The 22,419-nt window shown below is 31.2% G+C and overlaps 2 protein-coding genes across 3 annotated transcripts; one reads left to right on the top strand and one right to left on the bottom strand.

The window, feature by feature from the left end:
• Positions 1-10,849: 10,849 nt before the first annotated feature.
• On the top strand, positions 10,850-12,723 carry LOC114163926 (1-aminocyclopropane-1-carboxylate oxidase 5). The gene is made up of 3 exons (XM_028048318.1): positions 10,850-11,115; positions 11,208-11,434; positions 11,805-12,723. The coding sequence occupies exons 1-3, from the start codon at positions 11,014-11,016 to the stop codon at positions 12,400-12,402; spliced, it is 927 nt and encodes a 308-aa protein (XP_027904119.1). The 5' UTR covers positions 10,850-11,013; the 3' UTR covers positions 12,403-12,723.
• A 635-nt stretch (positions 12,724-13,358) lies between these two features.
• Positions 13,359-20,262, bottom strand: LOC114163925 (NAD kinase 2, chloroplastic). Of its 2 annotated transcripts, XM_028048317.1 has the most exons (8): positions 19,989-20,262; positions 17,865-19,760; positions 16,111-16,232; positions 15,863-16,004; positions 15,542-15,766; positions 15,330-15,404; positions 14,042-14,143; positions 13,359-13,790 (listed from the first exon to the last, which is right to left on the bottom strand). In XM_028048317.1, exons 1-8 carry the CDS (start codon positions 20,184-20,186, stop codon positions 13,587-13,589), a joined length of 2,964 nt encoding a protein of 987 aa, XP_027904118.1. In that variant the 5' UTR covers positions 20,187-20,262; the 3' UTR covers positions 13,359-13,586. The 2 variants fall into 2 exon arrangements, 1 of the variants encoding a protein (XP_027904118.1); XR_003599449.1 differs by lacking the exon at positions 13,359-13,790 and having other exon boundaries at positions 15,559-15,766.
• Between the last annotated feature and the right edge of the window lie 2,157 nt (positions 20,263-22,419).

Genomic DNA, 22,419 nt, shown 5'->3' with positions numbered 1-22,419 from the left:
AGAAGCAAGCAACTGGTGAAAACCATGTTTTACCAATAAAAGTTAGAAAAAAATAATTAATTATGGAGAGAATGTGTGTGTGCATATTCAGGCACCCTAGACGAATTGTTAGTGATTGTGAAAGTGGAGAGAGTGGTGGTGGGTGGCTTGTGAGGGACACTATTACTCAGCACCATGTGTTTTCAATTTCATCTTCTACCTTCACAATGAGAGGGATCTTGAAATACAAGCTATGTATAAAAGGGAATCCAATCACAATTTTTAAAAGGGACATGCAAATACAATGCATCAATCTAACCCTAGACACACCCTCATCTCTTCCTCAAACCCTGTCTTGGGGGAATGTATTCTATTTCTCTCTATGCCTCACTGCCTCTCACTATTGTTTCATGCATCATTATATATCAATTCTCACCTTATCCTCAACTATTTTCAATTAGGTATCAAAATTGCTACGATCATAAAATGGATACTTCAAACACGTATATGTGAATCATGGATAAATGATATCCGTTTATAAATGGGTTGTCTCGTCTATATCAATGGATATCTTTTATTCGTAAAAAATTAAAATTAAAATTTAATTTATATATTATGAAGTTCAACTAGACATGTCAAAATGAGTCAATCCGGCTCACACGGGTTGGTTCATCACGAACCGGGTTAAAAATGAGTAAACCCAATCCAACTCACTTTATGGTGAGCAGAAATTTTGCAACCCGGTTCAACCTACCATGGGTTGGTGGGTTAAGGGGCTTGGTTCACCAACCCACAAAAAAATTATTTATTTATTTATTTTTAAGTATTCAAATATTTAAATAATGTTTTAAACAATCAATGAGATGACAATCACAGGAAAATCAAGAATCAATATCTTCATCATGCTCACCACCAATATATGATGAATTGTTTCCAATAAAGTCTTCATATAGTCCAATAGAACATGACTAATGTTATACATTTTTTGTCATGTTATTCAACAAAATATAAATAAAAAATCTACACATTTTTGTCATGCTAATTTAGAAAATTTTGTTTATAAGACGGTTGCTCAAGTAATTTACTATAAAGATTATAGTTAAATATTAAAGTATTAACTTATACAATCAAATTAATTAAACATTCAAACTATTCAAATATTATTGAACAATATTCTAGCATTTAAAGATATGAAATTAGGAACCTACATAATTAGGAATAGTAAATAATTATTAAAAAAATTTAAAAAATTGTAAAAAAATGTTATAAGGTTAAGTTGGTCAACCCACATTCAATCCGACTTGAACCCCGTTTAACCCGTGAGTTAAGTGAGAATGGTTGAGTTCAACCCACTTTTGAAAAAATTAAAATTGTCTCAATTCAACCCAGTTCGAACCTGTGGTATGAACCGGATTGGCTCACAGGTTGAAACTTATTTTGATTTCTCTAAGTTCAACAAACAATATTTTTTGTTGGATAGACTCTTTATGACTTTAATATTATCTTAAAAAGTATATTTTAAATTTAACTCAATCTTATAAAATTTACACTCACTTATATACTATAAATTTGTTGAAGGAATATCCAACAAATATAAACATAACCAAAGTATGGGGATATAAAAAAAATAGAATTTATAGTATGTTTTTTAGATTCTTCACATTTAGAAAAGAAATGTCAAACTAAAAACTACAATACATAAACTCTATGTTGTCCAACAAATAATATTATAACACCTAATTAACGGGAGTGATAAAGTGGTATAATGACTAAAAAGAAAGAAATGGAGAAAAAGATCGTGAATTTGCTCTTTTTACTAACAATTTGAAGAAATAAAATTGATTTTAACTCTCCTAAGAAAATACTTGGATTCATACTTTCAATTTATAATTTTAAGATTGATACTTGAATTTTTAATAAATACTTATCCATGGAAAGGCTTCCCCACAATGTCAACACTCATTAAATAAATTGATAGTATGAACAAGGCTATAGTAATCATCAAATAGGCTATCGATTAAAGTAAGTTAGATCTTAAAATTAACATGTTGATGGAACTTGAATCTATAGTTTATTTTTTGTTTACGCTCCAATCATCTAATACTGGATTTGAAGGAAAAAAAAAAAACGGAATAGGAAAGAAATGGAAAAAAATAAATTCAAGTAAGACATTTTTTGACAAAGCTTAAGGCTAATTAATAGTCACCATAAGTCGCAATTGACAAAACCTTCAATACAACACTGTTAAACTTATTCGTCCACTCGAATAATAATCGCACGTGTATTCACTATATAATACATGGTATTGTCATAAAAGCAATTTCTTAACTAGTGCTATGAAAGTCCTCGAAATTTTTATTGATATTCTTCCCTTTCATTTTATACAAGTTCAAACTCCTTTTTAATTATGAAATGAATGTTCAAATTCTCACGATAATATAAAAAGAAAGAACCATAGTTGGACCAACACCATAATCGGGATCGATTGCGAACTTTGAAAACAAAAAATCTTGGTTAAAAAATAAAATATACGATAAATTGTGAATCTAGTTGAATCAAGTTGACAAAATCTACCAACACTCATGCAGCCATGTTGAAGCAGAACAGGTTTTAGAACGTGTGCTTCTGCCATTTTTATTTTTTCAACATCAACTATATTTCTAGATTCTATTAATAATTGATATATAATTTATATTTTTTTTAGTAACATTTCTTCTTTTAATCATAATTTTTTATCTTCAGAATTTAAACATAAGATTTTAGCTAAAAAAAAATCTGAGAAAAATGTTACTTATATTAGTGCTCACTTTTCCTAAGAAAAAGGTTGTTAACAACACAACATGTTATGTGAAAAGAGAAAATGTTTTAAATTAAGTGGTCGTCACGATATGAAACTTTTGCAGCCTTTGCATCGCATTGTTCACCACATTTTTATAATATTAAAGTTTCTGTAAGATTTCAAAAAACGGAATTAGATCACAATTTAAAACCTTTGGTTCAAGGATTCAAGACATTCATAACAACACTTCAAAGTTGGTCAAAAAAATAAAAGAAATAAGGTCAAAATAGCAAGTTGGATTTTAAAAATAAATAAATAATAACAAAGTAGGACATTGTTTCTCACAGTTTGTATTGTGCTAATGGTTGTATGTGATATATGTCTCGACAAGTTCGCCTTTAAGCTAATCGATTGCGAAAACACATGCATTTTGTAATAATTAATTTCTGAGAAAATTGTAATAATAATTGAGCACTAAATGAACATTGTGTTTGGGAAAGCATATGAATAACGTGGTAACCATAAAGAACAGAAGAATGTGAAATGGATCCATGGAAGCCGCTCAAGGAAAACTGCTACTTTCTCGCCCATTGGATTTCTCTTTCTTCTCAATTTTATATCTACCTATGTTAAGATTAAGCTTCTCTTTGTCTACTTTTTTATGAAAGGAATTTTGTATAAGTGCTTTATTTTTGTCTCTTACAATTCATCCACATGATTTCCACTTCCTATTCTTTGTTCAATCATTATAATAAACTCTTTAACTTTATACAATATTTTTAAGATTAATCTAACTCAATCTTATAAAATCAACGTGTAAAGTGAGATTTATACTCATTTATATACTATAAATTTGTTTTATTTCTAGTCAATATAAAATGCCTAACACATCCTTACGCTGAGGTATATACATCCTAAACGTAAGACTAGACATTAATTGTGATCAGATAAGGGTGACACAATAGGTCAAAAAAAATAATAAATTTCAAATGGATGCATTTCAGATATGTCATCTTAAGAAGTGAAATTTAGTTTAACTCAATCTTAAAAAACTGACTTATAAGATAAAATTTGAATCTCGTTATATAATTAAATTCATTCATTGACAAAGTCATTCATCATAATATAAATAATATTTTTTTTAAGAGAGAAATGTTAGAAAATGGATTTAAGCTTATCTCAACACCACAAAATCAGCTTGTAAGGTAAGGTTTGTACCTTATTTTTATATTATGAAATTGTCTTATCTCTACTCAATATGAGACTTCCAGAAAAAAAAAAACAAATCACTATCCAAATTAAAGAGGCAATTATGTAATAAAATAATTTTAAGTTTGTCTAAAAGACTGAAACTTTATTTTAAAGCAGTAAATATTTAGATAAGAGATGTTCAACCATATTAAACATCAATGTCTATTATTCTAATTTGTAGTATTCTTTGGTTTATTGTTTTATAGTTTGATTGTACGCGTAAAAGTTTTTCTTACTAACATTATACATAAGAACCGAGTACAAAATGTCATATTAGCGTTTCTCAACCCTAATTACGAGTAAAATTCACTTAAATAAAATTTGAAGTTGCACAAAAAGAGACACAACGTGATTTCTTGAGAGATTTGAAGCAAGTTACTTAAATTTGTGTGTATATATTTTGTTTTGCCTTACATATAGATGAGCTTTGGTGGCTAGAACCGTGTTGACCTTCGATAACGAAACCCACGTTCCGATGAAAATGGGACATTTTGGGGGAACGCACTTATGTTGTTGTTCTTCTTCTTACTTTAATTTTGACATAATAATAAATAGATAGAGTTTAGGGTTGAATTACATTTCTAATCTTTGTCTCCATAACTATTCTAACCAAGCTCCTGGATTTTCTCTAACTATAACTTTGCCTGCATTTCAATCTACCTCTATTTAAATTATACTTTATATTATTGCAAGTGCTTTTTTTTTTTCTGAGTCACAGAGAGCTGAAGATTAATGTGATAATTATATCGTTCAAAGTAGTTGTTAGTTGTATCCTTTAATATTATTACATCAATAAAAATCGGGTTTTTCGGAAGTTAAATATAAAAAATGACATTAAATGTATTGAAAATCAAAGTAAAAATGAATTATAATAACACCAATTAATGATAATTTTCTATTTTAATTTTTTTAAAATAATTTCATTGGTTAGCGTTTGTCATACATTAAAAAAAACGCTCTAAAAAAAACAGAGTTAATTAATTATTTAATACCATTGACTATATGTAAATCTAAGCACACAAATACTTTGAAGGACTTTCATTCACGCACACGTTGCAGGACTTTTAGAAACATTACAGAACACACTTTGAAGGATTTTCATAAACATACAAAAATAGTAAAGTGTTAACATATTCTTTGATGAATGAAAGTTATAATTTATTTAGCTTAAATAGGCCAATAACTATCCAACTTTAAGTATATTAATGTACACTAATAATATATTTTAGTCAATAGTATATTTTATGTAATAAATTTATGAATTACTGAAATGAAGCAACACATTACAATTTGAAATGTATCCAAGTTGCTAAAAAGAGTTCAATCGATCAATGATGACAGTTGCTGAGACCAAACTTGAAAAATATTCCAATGCAAAATCATGATGCATATACATACATATGCATGCACATAGAATAGGCACATGAATATGTACATGGACAGCTGGGCACCCACGTCTAGGTGAGAGGTTAATGAGATGAAGAAAGAAGAAAGAAGAAAGAAGAAAGAAGAAGATAAAAAGATGAACTAAAAAAATGCAAGAGAATAAGTAAACATTGCATTGGAAACCCATGCCAACCAAAACAAGACCATGCATGCAAGTGATTAATCATGTGGGAATGTGCTCAAGACCTAACCCAGTTTATTTAAATCTCATTATTGTTGGAATATTGCATTTACAGGTTTTTAAATTATGTTCGAAATATTTTTTAGATAAAGTAATTCCTTTGGAGTTATTATCTTATTTAGTAAAGATATATTGTATAATAAATAATATTTACATTTTATTTCTTCCAAATCTATGAACTAAATAATTTTGTAAATACAATAGTTATATAAATTAATTATATGAATCAAATTAACATTAAGATGTAAAAAATAAAAGTTAATTTGGTTTCAATATGAATAATATAACTATAAAAATAATACTATGAAAAAAGGTCACCTGAGTTTTATTTAAAGATGATTTTTAAAAGAAAAAAAATAGAAAGATTATAAATATAAATTAAATGTTTATCTTTTATTCATTCATTTTTTTTCTTTTTTGAACTCAAATTTGTTGAACTCTATAATTTTAGAGAATAATTGGATTAATATTGTGTTGTCAAATTTAATTACATAGGAGCCTGTGAGATAATGAACAATATACATTATATTAAAGTTGAGTTTTTGAGTATGTAATTCAATTCCTATTAAAGAGCGTATCTTTTTCTTCTTCTCTTTAGGTGGTTTGTTAAACAAAATGTTACTAAAGCATACCTTTCTTTTTATTCGTAATATTATAACAATGTAATCCAATATATATATATATATATATATATATATATATATAATATTATTTATGGACTTATACGTTATATCTATATAAATATTTAACATGAGATTTAAATTCGAGATTATTGATTGAAATAAAATAATATCTGTGTTTAACAATATATTTATTAAAAATAAAAATGAATAAAATCTATAATAATTGTTTGAATTGAAGATAATAATTAACATATTAACATATACTTATAAATGTGAAAAAATAAATAAAGTGATTTATAATAATAAATTTAAGGTGCATGTTCCGAAACTTATTAGTCATATGCCTCGTATTGTAATAGGGGACAAGGTGAGCAAGTTGACAAATAGAAGTGGCAACCAATACCTTTCGTACCAAACTTATCAAAGATAAAGCTCTTCAATACTTCACAACAATATAGTTTAGCAACATTAAACTATGAATTAATCGTATATTAATATAAAATTATTTGATATCTGATTTTTATAAATTAAAATTAATAGAATATATTTTTAAAAACATATTAAAATATAAATTTTTTTATCATTTATTATTATTATTACTATTATTCAATTTTAAATTAATTTAACATTATAATTTAATGATTAAATGAATAAAATTTAGTTTTTATCTAAAAGAATGATTTATCGAAATGAAATACGTCAAACAAAATTTTCTTATCAGGAATTAGTGTTTCTCACCAATTAACATCTAATCGTTTTCTTTTTAAAATTTCTAATCATTTCTCTTTGAAATCACTAGTGTTTCCTTAACATTAATAAGTGTTTCTCACTAATTAACATGTAATTGTTTTCTTTTCAAATTTTATAATCATTTCTCTTTGAAACTCATGTAATCAATGTTTCAATAACATTTATTATATATTACATAAGCAAAGTTTATTAACATTAACATAATTAACATAAAATACGTACATTATATATAGTATTATATTATAATAATTCATACCATTTTTATTTTTATTATAGACTAAATTATTAATTTAGTTCTTTAAGTCTTTCATTCATTCTGATTTTTATATTTTTTTACTCAATTAAATTTAAATATTTATCAAATGGAATCAATGTGACATTAATATCATTTTATAGGTAATATAGAACAAGAATGAATTATAAACAAATGAGATTAATGGAGATCATATTGATTCTATATAATAAATATTGGAACTCTATTAAGTTAAAAATAAATATAAAAACCAAAACAAATTAAAAATATAAATGCAGAAACTAAATTATTAATTAAATTTTGATTATAGAAACAAAAGGTCGAAAACTATTTTAAATTAATCAAATGATATATTTGATCCAATCAATTATTATGAATGGTAATGACTTTTTATTAATTAATAATTATTGAATATTTTAATTATGTGAAAAAATATATAATTAATCAAATTCATTATTATTATTGTAAGGTCATCTAAGAGGAAATGGTCTTTAAAAGTGGATTTTGATCATTTTATTAACAAAACTTGAGTTTATAAATAGAAAAATAAGTTACTCATCCTTCTAAAATTATTTTTTTTCTTTGGCCTACTCATGTGATTGACCATCAACCATCAAAGTATGTCATAAGAGTCCCAACAACAAGAAGTGCTACTTGATCAAAATATTACATAGAGTAAATTCATTTATTATCCTTTTTTTTTAATTTGTTTGGTAATTTATTGCATGTGATTTTTAAGGACTCAAGATGAATCAATTGCATGTGAGGGTTGTTAGGATTGCATCCTATGTAATTAGAGGTATGTAGAAGTAGTGGAGCCCTTTGTGTTACTAACTCGTAGTAAGGTAAACTAGTAAATTATAATATTATTAGATATGATAAGTATGTGATTAATGTTTGGATGAGAAGATATTAGTTGTAATGTGTGATTTAGTATATTGACCTTTTAAATTTTTGAGTTAAAGATGTGTTGAGGAATATAAATTTGTGAACTATGTTAAGGGATCTGAGTTATAGTGTATTCAATTGGTTAATTTGTATTATCTGAAAATATTTTGATTTAAATTATACTATTTTGATGCTAGAAAAGAGTAAAAATAACTCAAATAAACCAATGGACCAATCATATATATATATATATATATATATGATCGATTGTTTGAGATGAGAAATATGATTTATAAATTGTGTGGATGGTGAAGGTATGGTGACTTCCAAGGAATAAGTACTATATTGAGTTGATTGTATGGTGTATTGAATGGTGATTTGATGAGATTATCTTAACTCTCCTAGTATCCAACTCACATAGAAAAAAAGATATCTACTAGTGATAATTGAGGGAGATTCCTATAATCAGATGCTTCAGTAAGAGACATGATCGAACCATGTAATACACCATAGTTAGCTGGTCATACTTGAAGGTGGCCTTGATCATAGTTTATTGCTTCGAGGGAACAAGAGATAGTATGACATGTGTAGAATCTTTGAGTCTACTCAATATATATATCTTTCAAAAGTAGAGTCAAATGTCTAAGTTGTCATAGCCTTGTGAGTTAAACTAGTTTAAGTTATTTTTTATGTCAGTGAGGACATGAGTTATATTAGACATTTGATTCTTATTGGATGATATTATTGATGGGTTGTGGTGATGAACATTGTATATATGAAGATATAAGATAAATAGATTTTACTTTATGTGATCATTTAATGTATATGGTACAGCACAATTTCACTAGCTTATCTTGTACTATGTTTTGATAGTGGTTTGTCCACCTATTATAATTGTATCTTGTATGTGATCATATGAGATAGTGAGATAAATAATGTTATGTTTAGAGAATAGGTGTTGCTATTTATATAATTTTTGTAGTGTATAAATCTTTCTCGTTAATAGAGTTTTATAAATTATATGTTTTGAAGTTTAACTATGATTTCTCATAAATGACAGCTACTTATATATTTGTTTATGTTCATTATCTATTATGTAAGAATATAATTAGTAATATTTCTAATTAAAGTCATTACAATAATAAATTAATCAAAGGAAATATTTGAAATGATCAATTAATACCTGTAGTAATAATTTTGAGACTGGCGTTCTTTTTAGATATAAATATATGTTTTTAATTCCTACAAATATAACTTCATATATTTCTGTTCTTGCAAAAATATATATTAGCTTTTGCTCTATCACACTTTTTTAACTATTTTATTTTACTTTTTATTAACTTAGACTCACATTTAAAATTTTCAATTAAATGCTAAGCCCACTTTCTGCAAGAACTCTAATGAGCTTGAGGAATAAAATAATATGAATGATTAGAGTTTGGGATGAAAGGAGGAGTGGTTGCAGTGAAGAGTTATTTGTCTTGATATAATGATGATGATGATGGTGTATATAAGGAGTGGTCCCATATGAATATTTTGCTTCCAAAGGCCATGCCAGTAATGCAATCGGAAGCAGTTTATGATTTTTGAGATGCTCAAGTACTGCAAGTACAGCAATGGATGAGTTAAGTATGTAAAACCCAACTCCTTAATCAGACGCCAATATCACCTGTTTGCTCAGAAATGTATCCTAACATTCGGACATTTGGAATCAAATCAAACCCCAATAATGCACTAAGTATTCAATTATTCAACATACAATAATGGTAGTTTTGATCTGCAAGGGATCAGTGAACAAGGCAAAGAGGAAACTAAAGCGATTTGATGTTGCCATGTTATGCTTAATAATTACAAAAAGGAAAATATTAACTATACTTGAATGTCAATTGACGAAGTTGACAACCTTATTAAATTAGAGGTAAATGATTGTGTAATGAGTTATATATTGAACCCTTGACTCTGCCTTCCTTACCCCTAAAACTATGCCTGCAAATCTGTGTATTAACACCATATACTATTCGAAATGGCAATGGTCACAAAGGAGCACATCATGTGTGAATTCATTGCTAGAACTTCTACAAAGCAATATGGGGTGGTCAACATTTCATTACATTAGTCGGCACAGATTTAAACTATACGCAAAATCATCATTTTCAAACTCTGCTAAAGGATAAACTAATCATACTTTATTACTAACAAGATAACAATTTCACATTAATCAATACCAAAAGGAAAACTAAATTATCCCAACATGGTTTTACTTAAGTATAATTATGCAGTGCTAATGGTGGTTTAATGAAAGTGCTTGTGCTGGTTTTGGACAAAAATGAGGTCAGCCATAGTGTTTGACTCGGTCAGCCACAGATCTGTTATGAATTGCTATATTTTAGCTTTATGTACAGAGTATATAAATCAAATAAATCACAAAAGTTTCTTCAAGTAATGTATATTTTATATTTTTAAGAATCAAAATCCTAACATGATTAGCAATATGATTATGTTTTAATTAAGAAAATACATTTGATAATTAATATGATGCATCACCTGAAAAGTGAAGGCCTTTGTTGTAGACTTGTAGGCTAAAACACGCAGTAACTCCCAAAGCAAGCATTGACATATGAAATTTTAATTAAATGTATCACCGTCTGTGACCTAATTCTAACGGCTGCTTACTTTTAAAGGGAACATATACTATTGGTTGATATCCAACTATGTATCCAATAAGGTGGGAAGTTTTGCTATAAATAGCTATAGGTACTTCCCACCCAAACCACAGCACAAAACAACACTTGTTATTATCTCTTTCCCTCTCTCACACTTCCACTCTATCACTTTTCCTCACTTTTCTGCACCTTCTCATCTAATGGCAATTCCAGTGATTGATTTTTCAAAGCTGAATGGAGAAGAAAGAGCCAAAACTATGGCTCAGATTGCAAATGGCTGTGAAGAGTGGGGATTTTTTCAGGTACTTACTTACACTGTTTATGTTTCAAAGAATGGTTCCTATGATGTTTAAAACATGTTTATGCATATCAAAACTCATGCTTTGTGTTACAGTTGGTCAACCACGGCATTCCAGAGGAACTCCTTGAGAGGGTGAAGAAGGTTGCCTCTGAGTTTTATAAGCTGGAAAGAGAGGAGAATTTCAAGAAGTCTACATCAGTGAAGCTACTGAGTGATTTAGCTGAAAAGAAGGACAGTGAAAAGCAGGAGTATGTGGATTGGGAGGACGTTATCACTCTCCTTGATGATAACGAGTGGCCAGAAAAAACACCAGGCTTCAGGTATATATAAATAAAGCAATTCAACAGTTCTTCATACTTCAACAAAGTCAAACAAAAACCAAAAAAAAAAAAAAAAGTCGAACATCACATAAAAAATTATATTTCATACAAGGTATAATTTCATGCACACTCCCTTGTCACATATACTTTCTCTTATGTTCTTTTGTACAAGTTGAAGAAAATTGGAGTAAATCAGAAATCAATCCATCTTACTCTTAAAATTGGTCATTTCAGCAAACATATAGATGACATGAAATTTGAAAACCATGGAGAACGACCATAGAACATACCGATTGGGTGGTGTCATGTCACGAAACAATAGGTAGAGCTTCGTGATGATTGCATAACTGAATTTTGACATGGATGACAGGGAAACCATGGCGGAATATCGGTGCGAGTTGAAGAAATTGGCAGAGAGGGTGATGGAGGTGATGGATGAGAATCTGGGGTTACCCAAAGGATACATGAAGAAGGCACTGAACGGTGGAGAAGGAGAGGGTGCATTCTTTGGCACCAAGGTGAGCCACTACCCTCCATGTCCCAATCCAGAGCTTGTGAAAGGTCTGCGAGCTCACACTGATGCAGGAGGTGTCATCCTTCTGTTCCAAGATGACAAGGTTGGTGGCCTTCAGATGCTGAAAGATGGGCAATGGATTGATGTGCAGCCTCTGGAAAATGCCATTGTGATCAACACTGGTGATCAGATTGAGGTCCTCAGCAATGGAAGGTACAAGAGTTGTTGGCACAGGGTTTTGGCCACTCCAGATGGGAACAGAAGATCCATTGCCTCCTTCTATAACCCTTCATTCAAGGCCACCATTTGTCCTGCACCTCAACTCGTGGAAAAACAAGACCAACAACTGGATCACACTTATCCTAAGTTTGTTTTTGGTGACTACATGTCTGTCTATGCTGAGCAGAAGTTCCTTCCAAAGGAACCCAGGTTCCGGGCTGTTAGGGCCATGTGAAGAACCAACCCACTTGCTTTCTGCATAAAAAATACATTTGCTCCTCCCCCACTTTTTCTTTTCTTTCCTATAAACTTCATATTTTCTTTTGTTTTCGGGTTTTGATACCATAACATATGCTTGATAGTGGCAAAGAATACCATTTGGTTATCATTCTCCACAATCGAAAATCACCATGGGTATTTAGTATTCCCTTTTCTAGAATTTCATGGGGGGAACTAGTGTGTATCCATCTGTGCTTGCATGGTACAATAGTTCTATTAGATGAATTCTACTATAAAGTTGTCCATCATAAATTTCTCTTTCTTCTTTCCTTTTGTATATACTGTTGTTGTTTCGGTTATTATCCACTAAATCATCTCCATATCCTGTTATATTTCCCAAAAAAACATACCCTTAAAAGGACAACCACGGAGCGGTTATCTTTCTTTTTTTCTTAACGCAATCAATCACTTTTTAAGTTTAAGTTTTGGGACAGGTAACTGAAGCTTACCCACTGGCATGCTATGGAAATATCGAAGTATACATTTTCCTTTTCGTTAGCGAAGCATCATAACATAATAAAATTTATAATTGATTCAAGTTACACCCTTTTGCTTGTTGAGTAGACAAATACAGATTTTATAGGTCATCAAAAACTTTTAAATCGTAAAATCTTCACTATAAAATTGCAGAATACTTTGACATAGTTAGTGTAAATCCAGTTAGTTGACAGAAACTGTAACCCTGGATTTTTCTTCTTCCCAAAAGTGAGGCCATTGTTACACAAACATGTACATAATATCGCAGAATTTATGTTTACCGGTTTGTTAAAATAGAGAGAAAAATCCGAGGAGAACGTGAATAGGGATCAGGGAAGAGTCTAGAACAGTACGCCTGTGTTATTTATATTAAAATGAGGCTAAAGTGCAGCAAAATAGTAATAGTAACTCAACTACTCTATATATAGAGTATAATAATGAGAAAAAAGAAGCCCAATGGTGAACTTCGAAACGCAACAGTGAACTGCTTCTGAGATCAATTTACAGCTTTAAATGTCAATACATATCATCTTGCGACAATAGTATGCATGAGAAGCCAATGTTAAAATAATGCAGTAACTAGCACTCTAGTAAAGTTGTGTAATCCTAACGTATAATCTGTACAGGTGAAGAAAGCATCTTCGCTCTTCACTTTCATATGCTTTACAGAGCCTTTTGATCAAGCCTTTCATTCCAATTTAGGCAGCGAATTAAGCTATGAAACCAATCTCCTGTTTGATCAAACTTGTTAACTGTTGGAAGTGGATACTGACTCATAGATATTCGTACTGAATCTCCTCTTGAAAGTTGCTGCCTTCTCTTTCCATCAAATGAAACCCAGGCATTGCTTCTTGCATCCTGTGGAATCTGTGAGCAATAAACTCCTGTCACTCATATTCTAATCACGAAATCTTAAATTAATTAGTTAACCCCTCAATTCCAAATCATACAAAATAAATTATGTCCCTAAATTTGTTGATCGCAATTACCATGTGACCTTAACCATGTAGCTTTTTTCAATACATATCTGAGACAACTTAGCATATCTGAAGAGGAACATTTTTTTGGCAAAGATGCATCATAAGCAATTAATCATACAACTTTATAACTAACTTCACCTTCAATTCAAGTTGTGCAGAGTCTGGAAGTATGACTGGTCTAAATGAGAGCGAATGTGGACAGATTGGGGTAAACAGCATGCAAGGAACATTTGGATGGACCTGCAGTTTATTTTTTTCATTAGAAAAACTTATCGATGAAAACAATTAATTCAGGCCGATTTCATACTGTTACAGAGTAGATACCATGCCACTAGAAGATTTGTGCACAAATAGAATTTAAGAATTTATATTCACGGAAAGGAACCCACACAAGACTACATCTATGAGGTTTATATGCTAACTAAAACTCTGAACACAAACTCTTTGGATAGTTACATGATTGCATCTTCAGAGTCCCTTTTTTCGATCGATGTTCACTATTCTACTTTCCACATGATAGAAGCCACATGCAAAAGGAAAAGTAAAAATAAGAACATTTTCTTTATAATGTAAGTATAGACTGCATGAAACTTCTTTTGGGAAAGGTTCCAGAAGGAAGAAGGGCGGCCTCTACTTAAAATTGTTCTTTATTTTACAAAACGAGGACAAACCCAAAAGGTGGGTTTGAAGTAGAGGGGGACTGTGTCTTGGTGCAGTTATCTGCAACTCGCTCAGCTTTGTCAAATGTCAATCACCAACATTCCGAAGAATGTAAGAAAAGATTGTTTATTACAACTTAATTAATATCACGAGTTCCAGTTTTCTTAGAACAAATAATGATTCTCATAGGATTTCTAATCTGCCTGCTGTAAATAGGAGCTAATTTAGGATAGAATCTCCCTGTATATATTCAGAATATATTTGTAATTATTAGGATAAATTTTATCTTTCCTATTTTGTCCATATTTCCCTTGATAACTTTAGTTTCCATATTTCCTTTTATAAGTTTGGCCGACAAACAGGGATTAGTTTTCATATTTCCTTTAGCCAATAAATAGGGACTAAAAATTTGACTAAAAAATCATTCACAATATCCTCTTGCCAAGTCTGCCACTTACAGAGCAATGCACTGAAATTAGGAAGAAGACGTGTCAGTACAATGTTCACCATTTACTGAGGGTAGAAAGAGCAGGTTAGGAAATATTGCTTGAACCAATAATAGCCAATGTTTGTAAGCACAGTTTATCAGGATTAGAAATAATAACCGTTTATCCAGGGAAGGAGTAAATTGGTCATATTCCTAGCCAACATGGAACATTTTAACATCCAAATCATTCCAAGGGAAAGATGTAAGCCAGTAATTCTATTTAATTTAGTAAAAATACAGCTCAAACCATGCTCCTAAAGAAATCTCGCTCAACCTTACCATGGAACCTCCAGCAGCTGTAGAATAGGCAGTGCTTCCAGTAGGGGTGGCCACAATGACTCCATCAGCTTGTACCTGAAAGACATGACAATGATCGTATAGAATGAATGACACTGCTTTCTAAAGGTGTTTAAAGATACTGAAAGCTCTCATCACCAAATATAAAAGACAGAAATTTGGTGTGCAAATAACAATAACATAATCAAACATGCCTTGGTTATAAGTCTACCATGTTCATAACATTCAATCTTTGACAGGTATGGATTAGAACCCCGATCAACAACAACCTCATTGAGAATATCAAATACTTTCCCTGGTGCAGCTTTACCCTTACGAAAAATTTCACATCGGAGACGCATTCTGAGAGTGATGTACACTCCATCTTGTGCACAATTACCATGGATAATTTGTTGTAAGTCCTGCTTGTAGTCTTCAAACTAGAAACAGAAAAAAGAATAGCAGTCAAACACATGACCCAAAAAGATACCAACATTTCTTTATGGTGAAATAAATGATGGATTTGAAAGGCGTACATTATGAGAAGTCAGGAAACCAAGAGAACCAAGGTTAAATGACACAACAGGGGGTACAGCACCTCTGAACAGATTCGAAGCATGCAGTATAACACCATCTCCCCCCAAACAAGCTACAAAATCCACTTTCTCGTGTAGATCACTGAACCAGAGGTATTAGATATACTAATCAACAATTTAATGAAACACAAATTTTATATAGTGGGAAAAGGTAAAGTTGTTACACATAAATTCACAAACTCATGTACCAAGTATCTTGACTATAGAAGGTCTGGACAAATCCAAACCCAGGAATGCTTGCAAATATATCATGCACATCTGGTTCCACAAGTACATTCATTTTCTCTTGGTAATACAGAAAAGAAGCAACCTGCAGATTAGTTACCAAAACTAGTTATAAGAAATTCAGAACAAATATATAGTTCCCAAAAGGATCACTAAGTACAAATTCTGTCAGAATACCAAATTAAGCTAATAATAACATTACCCAATCCCCAGTTCATACATTCACTAAAAGATTTATTTCCCCAGTTCATACAGAGACGTGTTGGGCTGAAAGTGTGTACTTAGACACCATGGAGATTAGTTTACCCATGGTAGACTTGGTTCACTTCTTGTAGACTCGGTTCACTAGTGGTAGACTCACGAGATAAAGTTTGAGTTACTGAGTCTGTGATTGGGCACAAAGTCGACATGAAATGTTTTTATTCACGTTTTGAAAACCCACATTGTAAAGAACAATAGGTTGGGTCAGAGATTCTCCAAATAGAAAGCATACCTCCATTTTGTGCTTCATCTCTAGCCACCACCACTTCACGTCACATATTTGGTGCCATTCACGTCTTCTCTACACCTTGTTCCCCAATGTCATCATGTCACCTTTGTGAAAAGCATATATAGTCGCATCTTCTCTGCACAATGTCTTCGACCGCCGTTGTGTGGCTCTTCCCCAACATTGTTCTCTTCTCTAACAAGTCACGTCTAATCTCTCCAAAGAGATGAGAGTGTTCTTCCCACTCACCACATATTTCCTATTGTCCATTTTCTGTTTTTTATTTTATTTTTCTTTATGTTGGATCTATTTTGTTAATTGCTAATGTTTTTTCTTTTTTTTCCTATTTCATGTTTAGTTGCAAAAGTTTTACAATGTCTGAAAGTGGAACTGGTTCAAATTATTATGATCCCAATATAGAAGCACTTCACTTCCTAGACTTAGAAAAATGTTGTAGGAAATAGGACATATGTTGTTGGATGGCAATAAAGATGATGGATGATCTTGGAGATGACGTCATTAGAGGATTGGAGACCAAAAAATTTAAGATATTTTTCCACTTTTAGTAATTTAATTGTCATGGCCTTAAGAATGTATGTGTTATAATTATATGAACTTATTTATTTGGTGTGGTTTGAACTTATACAGTAGTCGTGTGCTAAGCTTAGCTATTTTAGAATCTCAAAACTATTGTTTACTATTTTGATTAATTATGGTGTTATTTTTTATATGAGGTACACTATCAAGAGTTTACGAGTTGGGTCTATGAGCCGAATCTACAAGTTGAGTCTACATAGCTCCCACGAGCTTATGTAGACTCTCCTGATAACCTTGATTAAGCCTATATAAAGGAGTTTGGGCCTAAATGAATCTCCACATACTTATGATTCTTCACACTAGTGGAAAAACGAATATGCAAGGTTGAGCAAAGATATAATTAAAGAGTACATATGAAAGGAACGTCAATGCTTGACAAATATGATGCTAAATCATTGTTAAATAAATTGTTGTCACTAAGCTCCTTCCTTCATAGTGTCATAGCATATATGCTGAGCCCACCTCTATTTGCCTCTCCCCTCCCCACTAAACTCCTCTATGTAACCAAAACACAAATTCAAACCTAAACTTCATTGTTAGAAACTTTGGTATCTGGGCCATTGGAAACAAAACAAAAACTATTTTGAATGGCTTGAATGATTCCTAGAGGTGGAAAGAAAAGGAAAATATTACCTGTCTAGCTTCTTCCATGAGATGCTCTCCTGGCTTTTTCAACAGTAAAACAGTCTTTGGCGTAGATTTCCACAATAGCATCTGTTGCTGGGTGCTGGGATGAGTAAAGGCTAAAGAGGATTCACTCACCCTCTCTCTTGCACAAGAAAATCCATCTGTTCGTACTAAGAACATCTCTGCTTTCTTCCTTGACTGCACCCTTACCACCCCAGTTGATGATGCACACATGTCTCCTTCAATAAGCCCCAAGTCTTGATCTCGTAAGGCTAACCTAGCCTTATCTTTATCATCTCCTGTCCTTCGGGAGTTAGTATTCACATTATCAATATCACTGTTCACAGCGGTAGAGATATTGGCATCAGCCCTGTAGTTCCTTTCCCCCTCACTATACCCATTAAATGTTGTCCTAGCAGAACGGGAATTATTCATACTCTCTAATTTCCAACCGCTACCAACTGTGTGATGTGACCGAGCTGACCCATTGGAACTTTTCACTCGGCCCACAATTTTAGGTTCAGAGCTCCTTGAGTCTGGCAGACATTCCACCCTTTTAACCTGATAACTGAAATAAGAGGGTTTTGACATTTTCCTACTTCCCAAAAATGTGGACATATCCTTTTTGGAAAAGATATCAAAAGGAGGAATTTGAGCTTCCAAAGGGTTAGTTTTACCGGAGAAACTTGGAAAAGATCCTTCCCCAGAAGCACCAGTGGCTTGTGATGAGGCCCTACTATCAGGATTAAGTTGACTTATGCCCCCATTGCTTTTTGTTTTTTCATCATTCGTCTTCAAAGAGTTACGTGAGTCAAATGAGGCAGAAGAACCATGTGTTGCACCCTCTCGTAGCAAATTGGTATCCTTTTCCTGGAAGGACCCCTTGGCAATCATTGAGTCCTCCATTTTTCCAGATCCATTTGTGTAATCTGATAACACGACATTGGAAATAACTGCTTGATTAGAAACAAGCTGTGATGTAGTACGAGTAATGTACTGCCTCCATCTAGAGACCATGGCAGATGTTCTCCAAATTCCTTCCTTGCTATGAAGATAAATTGGTCTTTTACTGCAATCTGAAACATAAGATGCAAACCTCTCAACCTGTTCCATGGTAGGTGCAGTCCCATCTTTAACAGGGATCCTGACCAACTCAATACTTCCAGATGAAATAGCATCATACACAGCTGCTTGATAGAAGCTATCTTTTACATCTTCTTCTCTGAGGTCTATGATGGTCTTATATCCTTTATCAAGTAACCACTTTAGACCTTCTTCCGTTACCTGCCCACCTGTCCAAAAAGCTGCTTCAGATTCTTTGGATTCCATGTCCTCTATGGGAGTGTTTAAACACACAGGACTCCAATTCGCAAACAGCAAAGGACATGGACATTCCTCCCCACGAGGAAAGCCAGAATCATAGCACAGATTCTTCAGTCTCTGAAGTTTCCTCCACACATCCAAGTTCCGATCATCACCAGGAACTAAATAGTTCTCAAGAGCAACATGCAAGCTCTCACAACACTTCTTCATCTCGCTCCTGAAAAGGGCAAGTGGGGGAAGTGTATCCTCCATCGCACCAACCTCTGCAGCACGAAAGGGAGTCACAATGGATGATCTTCCAGAAAGAAGATCCCGCCTCCCACTATTCACAAGGGCCACAATGCATCCAAGGACAGATACTATTTTATCCTCTAGAAGCCGTTTCTCGTCAGACGGAACCTCATAGGAAACACTACATTCGCCAGTGATCGGGTTACACAAGGCATCCATTAAAGCAGAATGAAGCCTTTCAGAATTCCTAAAGATCCTACAATATGCCTCCACTTCAGCAATATCACCAGGAAATGGACCCATCCAAGGCAACCGCGAAGGAACATGCGATTGAACGGAATTCAAACACTGCAAAATGCAAACAAAAAGATTTAATTTTTTTAAACAAAGTAATATCACTGCATGGCAACAAAACTTTGCAACGGTGAATTCATGAATGAATATAAACCCTTAATTTGAAAACGACGATTTATTCACAGAACACAATTGGGTAGTCAAATATTTATGTTTTGTTAACACTTAAACTTTGTGAATAAGTGGAAAGATTAAAGGAGTGAGTGAAAGAGTGAAAGAAACCTGGGAGTGAGAATGAAATCCGAAATTGGAGAAAGAATTGGAAAGTTGAGCAGTGAGAAGGTGTGTGTTCCTTCGAAATTGGAAGCGGAAAGCCAACAGTTTAGTGTTGTCAATGCCAGAGAACACAGACACGACGGTCGGAGTAACCCGTTCGACGGAGAAAACCATGTGGCACGTGCAGGCAGTGCGAGCCGTCATGGAACTTCAATAACAGAAACAACCGAAGAAGCACTTTGAGAATGAGAATATTTGGGTTTGTGTGTCCTTTTCTTTGATTTTGATGGACATTGCCTTCTGTAAAACATGAAATTAATGTAAGTTGTTTTTTTCTTTCTCAGATTACTTTTTTTTCTCAATTTTTTTAAAACTTTTTTTTTTTCATTTCTTGATCAACAAAACTTTATTAGTGTTTTCTTTCTAATATTTTTCTTGAGAATATGGTTACTATTCGTCATCACATATTGCATGTTAGCAATAGCACTAATTTAATTTAGAGGCAGAGCACAATTTTGTCCTAATTTAATTTCAAAATTAGAGTAACTAAAAAGTAAATAAGATTAAATTACTTTTTTATCCTTGTATTTATTAATTAGTGTTAAATTAGTCCTTTAGATTTATTTTTATCTTAATTTGGTCATTATTTTTTTGAAAATTATTCAATTTGGTCATTGTTGTCAATTTTGACCAAATGGTGTTAAAGTCAAGACCATGTGTTCCTTTGTGATTTTTTTGAATTTTTTTAAATTTGTTTTAATTTTGTACATGTGTCATTTTACATTTATGTCACGTATCAAAATGATTCCATTTTGTCCCCATGTGTTTTAGTTTTAATTTAGTCTCAATTTTTATAAAAATGAAGCAATATTGTTTTTCCTTAAATTGAGACTCAATTTACTTTTTGTATAAATCTTATGATGATATTCTTACTAAAATTGACATTTTTATCAAATATTTGTAAAAATACTTTTAAAGAAACTTGTTGTGTTCTCCTTGGTGTTTGGACTGAGGTCTCATTGGTGTTTGTTCTCCCTAGTGATACCCCTCTCTCTAAAACCTAATAGACACAACTGTGAATCATTTTAAAAAATACAAGGCCCAAATTGAAATAGAAAAAAACTTAAAGACCAAATTGACATTAATTGACAAATACCCTAAATTTTAAAAAAATAATAAACAAAGCTGTGTTTTATATGAATTTTATGGAGGACGTATTTTATGTGTTGCTTAAGTATAGGAATACAGTGATAAATCTTATATGTCACTTTGAGAGGAAAGGAAGAATTTTAATTTCACAAGTATTAAATTAAAAAAGCATACTTAATCCTAATTTAAAATATAAAATAATTAAATTATTGTATTATTGATTATTTTGATTTTTTTTTCAATTTTGTTATAGAAGAGTGATTAGATGACAATCACTTTTGGATTCATCTATAATAATAATAATAATAATAATAATTCATCTATAATTACTTTTGGATTTTCTATTTTGTGTTCACATTTTAAAATACCAATTTTACCCTTTAAAATATAATTATTTATTAAATTTTTGAAAATTGACTGTTATTTTTACAAACTTTTTTATAAAATTGTCTATCTCTATTTTTCTCTTTTTCTCTATTGATTAACAGTTATTCTCTAATCTTTTCTGATATATTTCATTTTTATTTTATTTTATATATTAACTTAATAACATTACATTATCATCACCTACTAATACAATATCACGTATATTTAAAAATGCGCACACATAGGCGCGCCAGTGCTGATTAAATTTTATTTATAATTTTATCATAATTTATCTAATTAATTTAATTGTAACAAATAATAAAAATGTTCTGTTAATAGTTTTAAAATAAAAATTGTTAATAGAATGACAAAATAGTTTTAACATAAATAGTTTTTTGAACAAACTCGTAACTTTAATATCTATTATACACTGATATGTCAATTTGGAGTCACACATTCGTGTTTGACACATTTCCATGTCTGATACTTTAGGACAATTTATTGATATTTATCAATGAAGTAATCTAATTTATGAAGTCGTAGTCAACTACAATAAAATATTTGAATAATGATTAATTTTAGTTACAAAAAATAATTAGTTACATGATAAAGTATTGTTGTTCGTATGTTACATGACTAATTTAGGTACCAATTTATAAACTAAACATTATTGACAACTAAAATAGTTCAAAAAATTATAATTGATCTATAAATTGGTAACTAAAATTGTTTTTATTATAAGTTGGTGAGTAACATTAATTACTAAGATTTTAATTTAGATCCACACAATAATAATCATATATTTATTATGATTTTAAAAATCATGTTAGAGGACAACTTCACTTCTCAATTAAACTAAAGTCGTTCTCAAAAACGACGACGTCACTTTAAAAAAAAAAAAAATCGGTTTGGGGGAGGATGA

The sequence above is a fragment of the Vigna unguiculata genome, chromosome 9, assembly GCF_004118075.2.
Source record: "Vigna unguiculata cultivar IT97K-499-35 chromosome 9, ASM411807v1, whole genome shotgun sequence".
Lineage (NCBI taxonomy): Eukaryota > Viridiplantae > Streptophyta > Magnoliopsida > Fabales > Fabaceae > Vigna > Vigna unguiculata.
The sequence above is the reverse complement of the archived record's forward strand: the minus strand, read 5'-3'. Positions and strand labels throughout refer to the sequence as shown.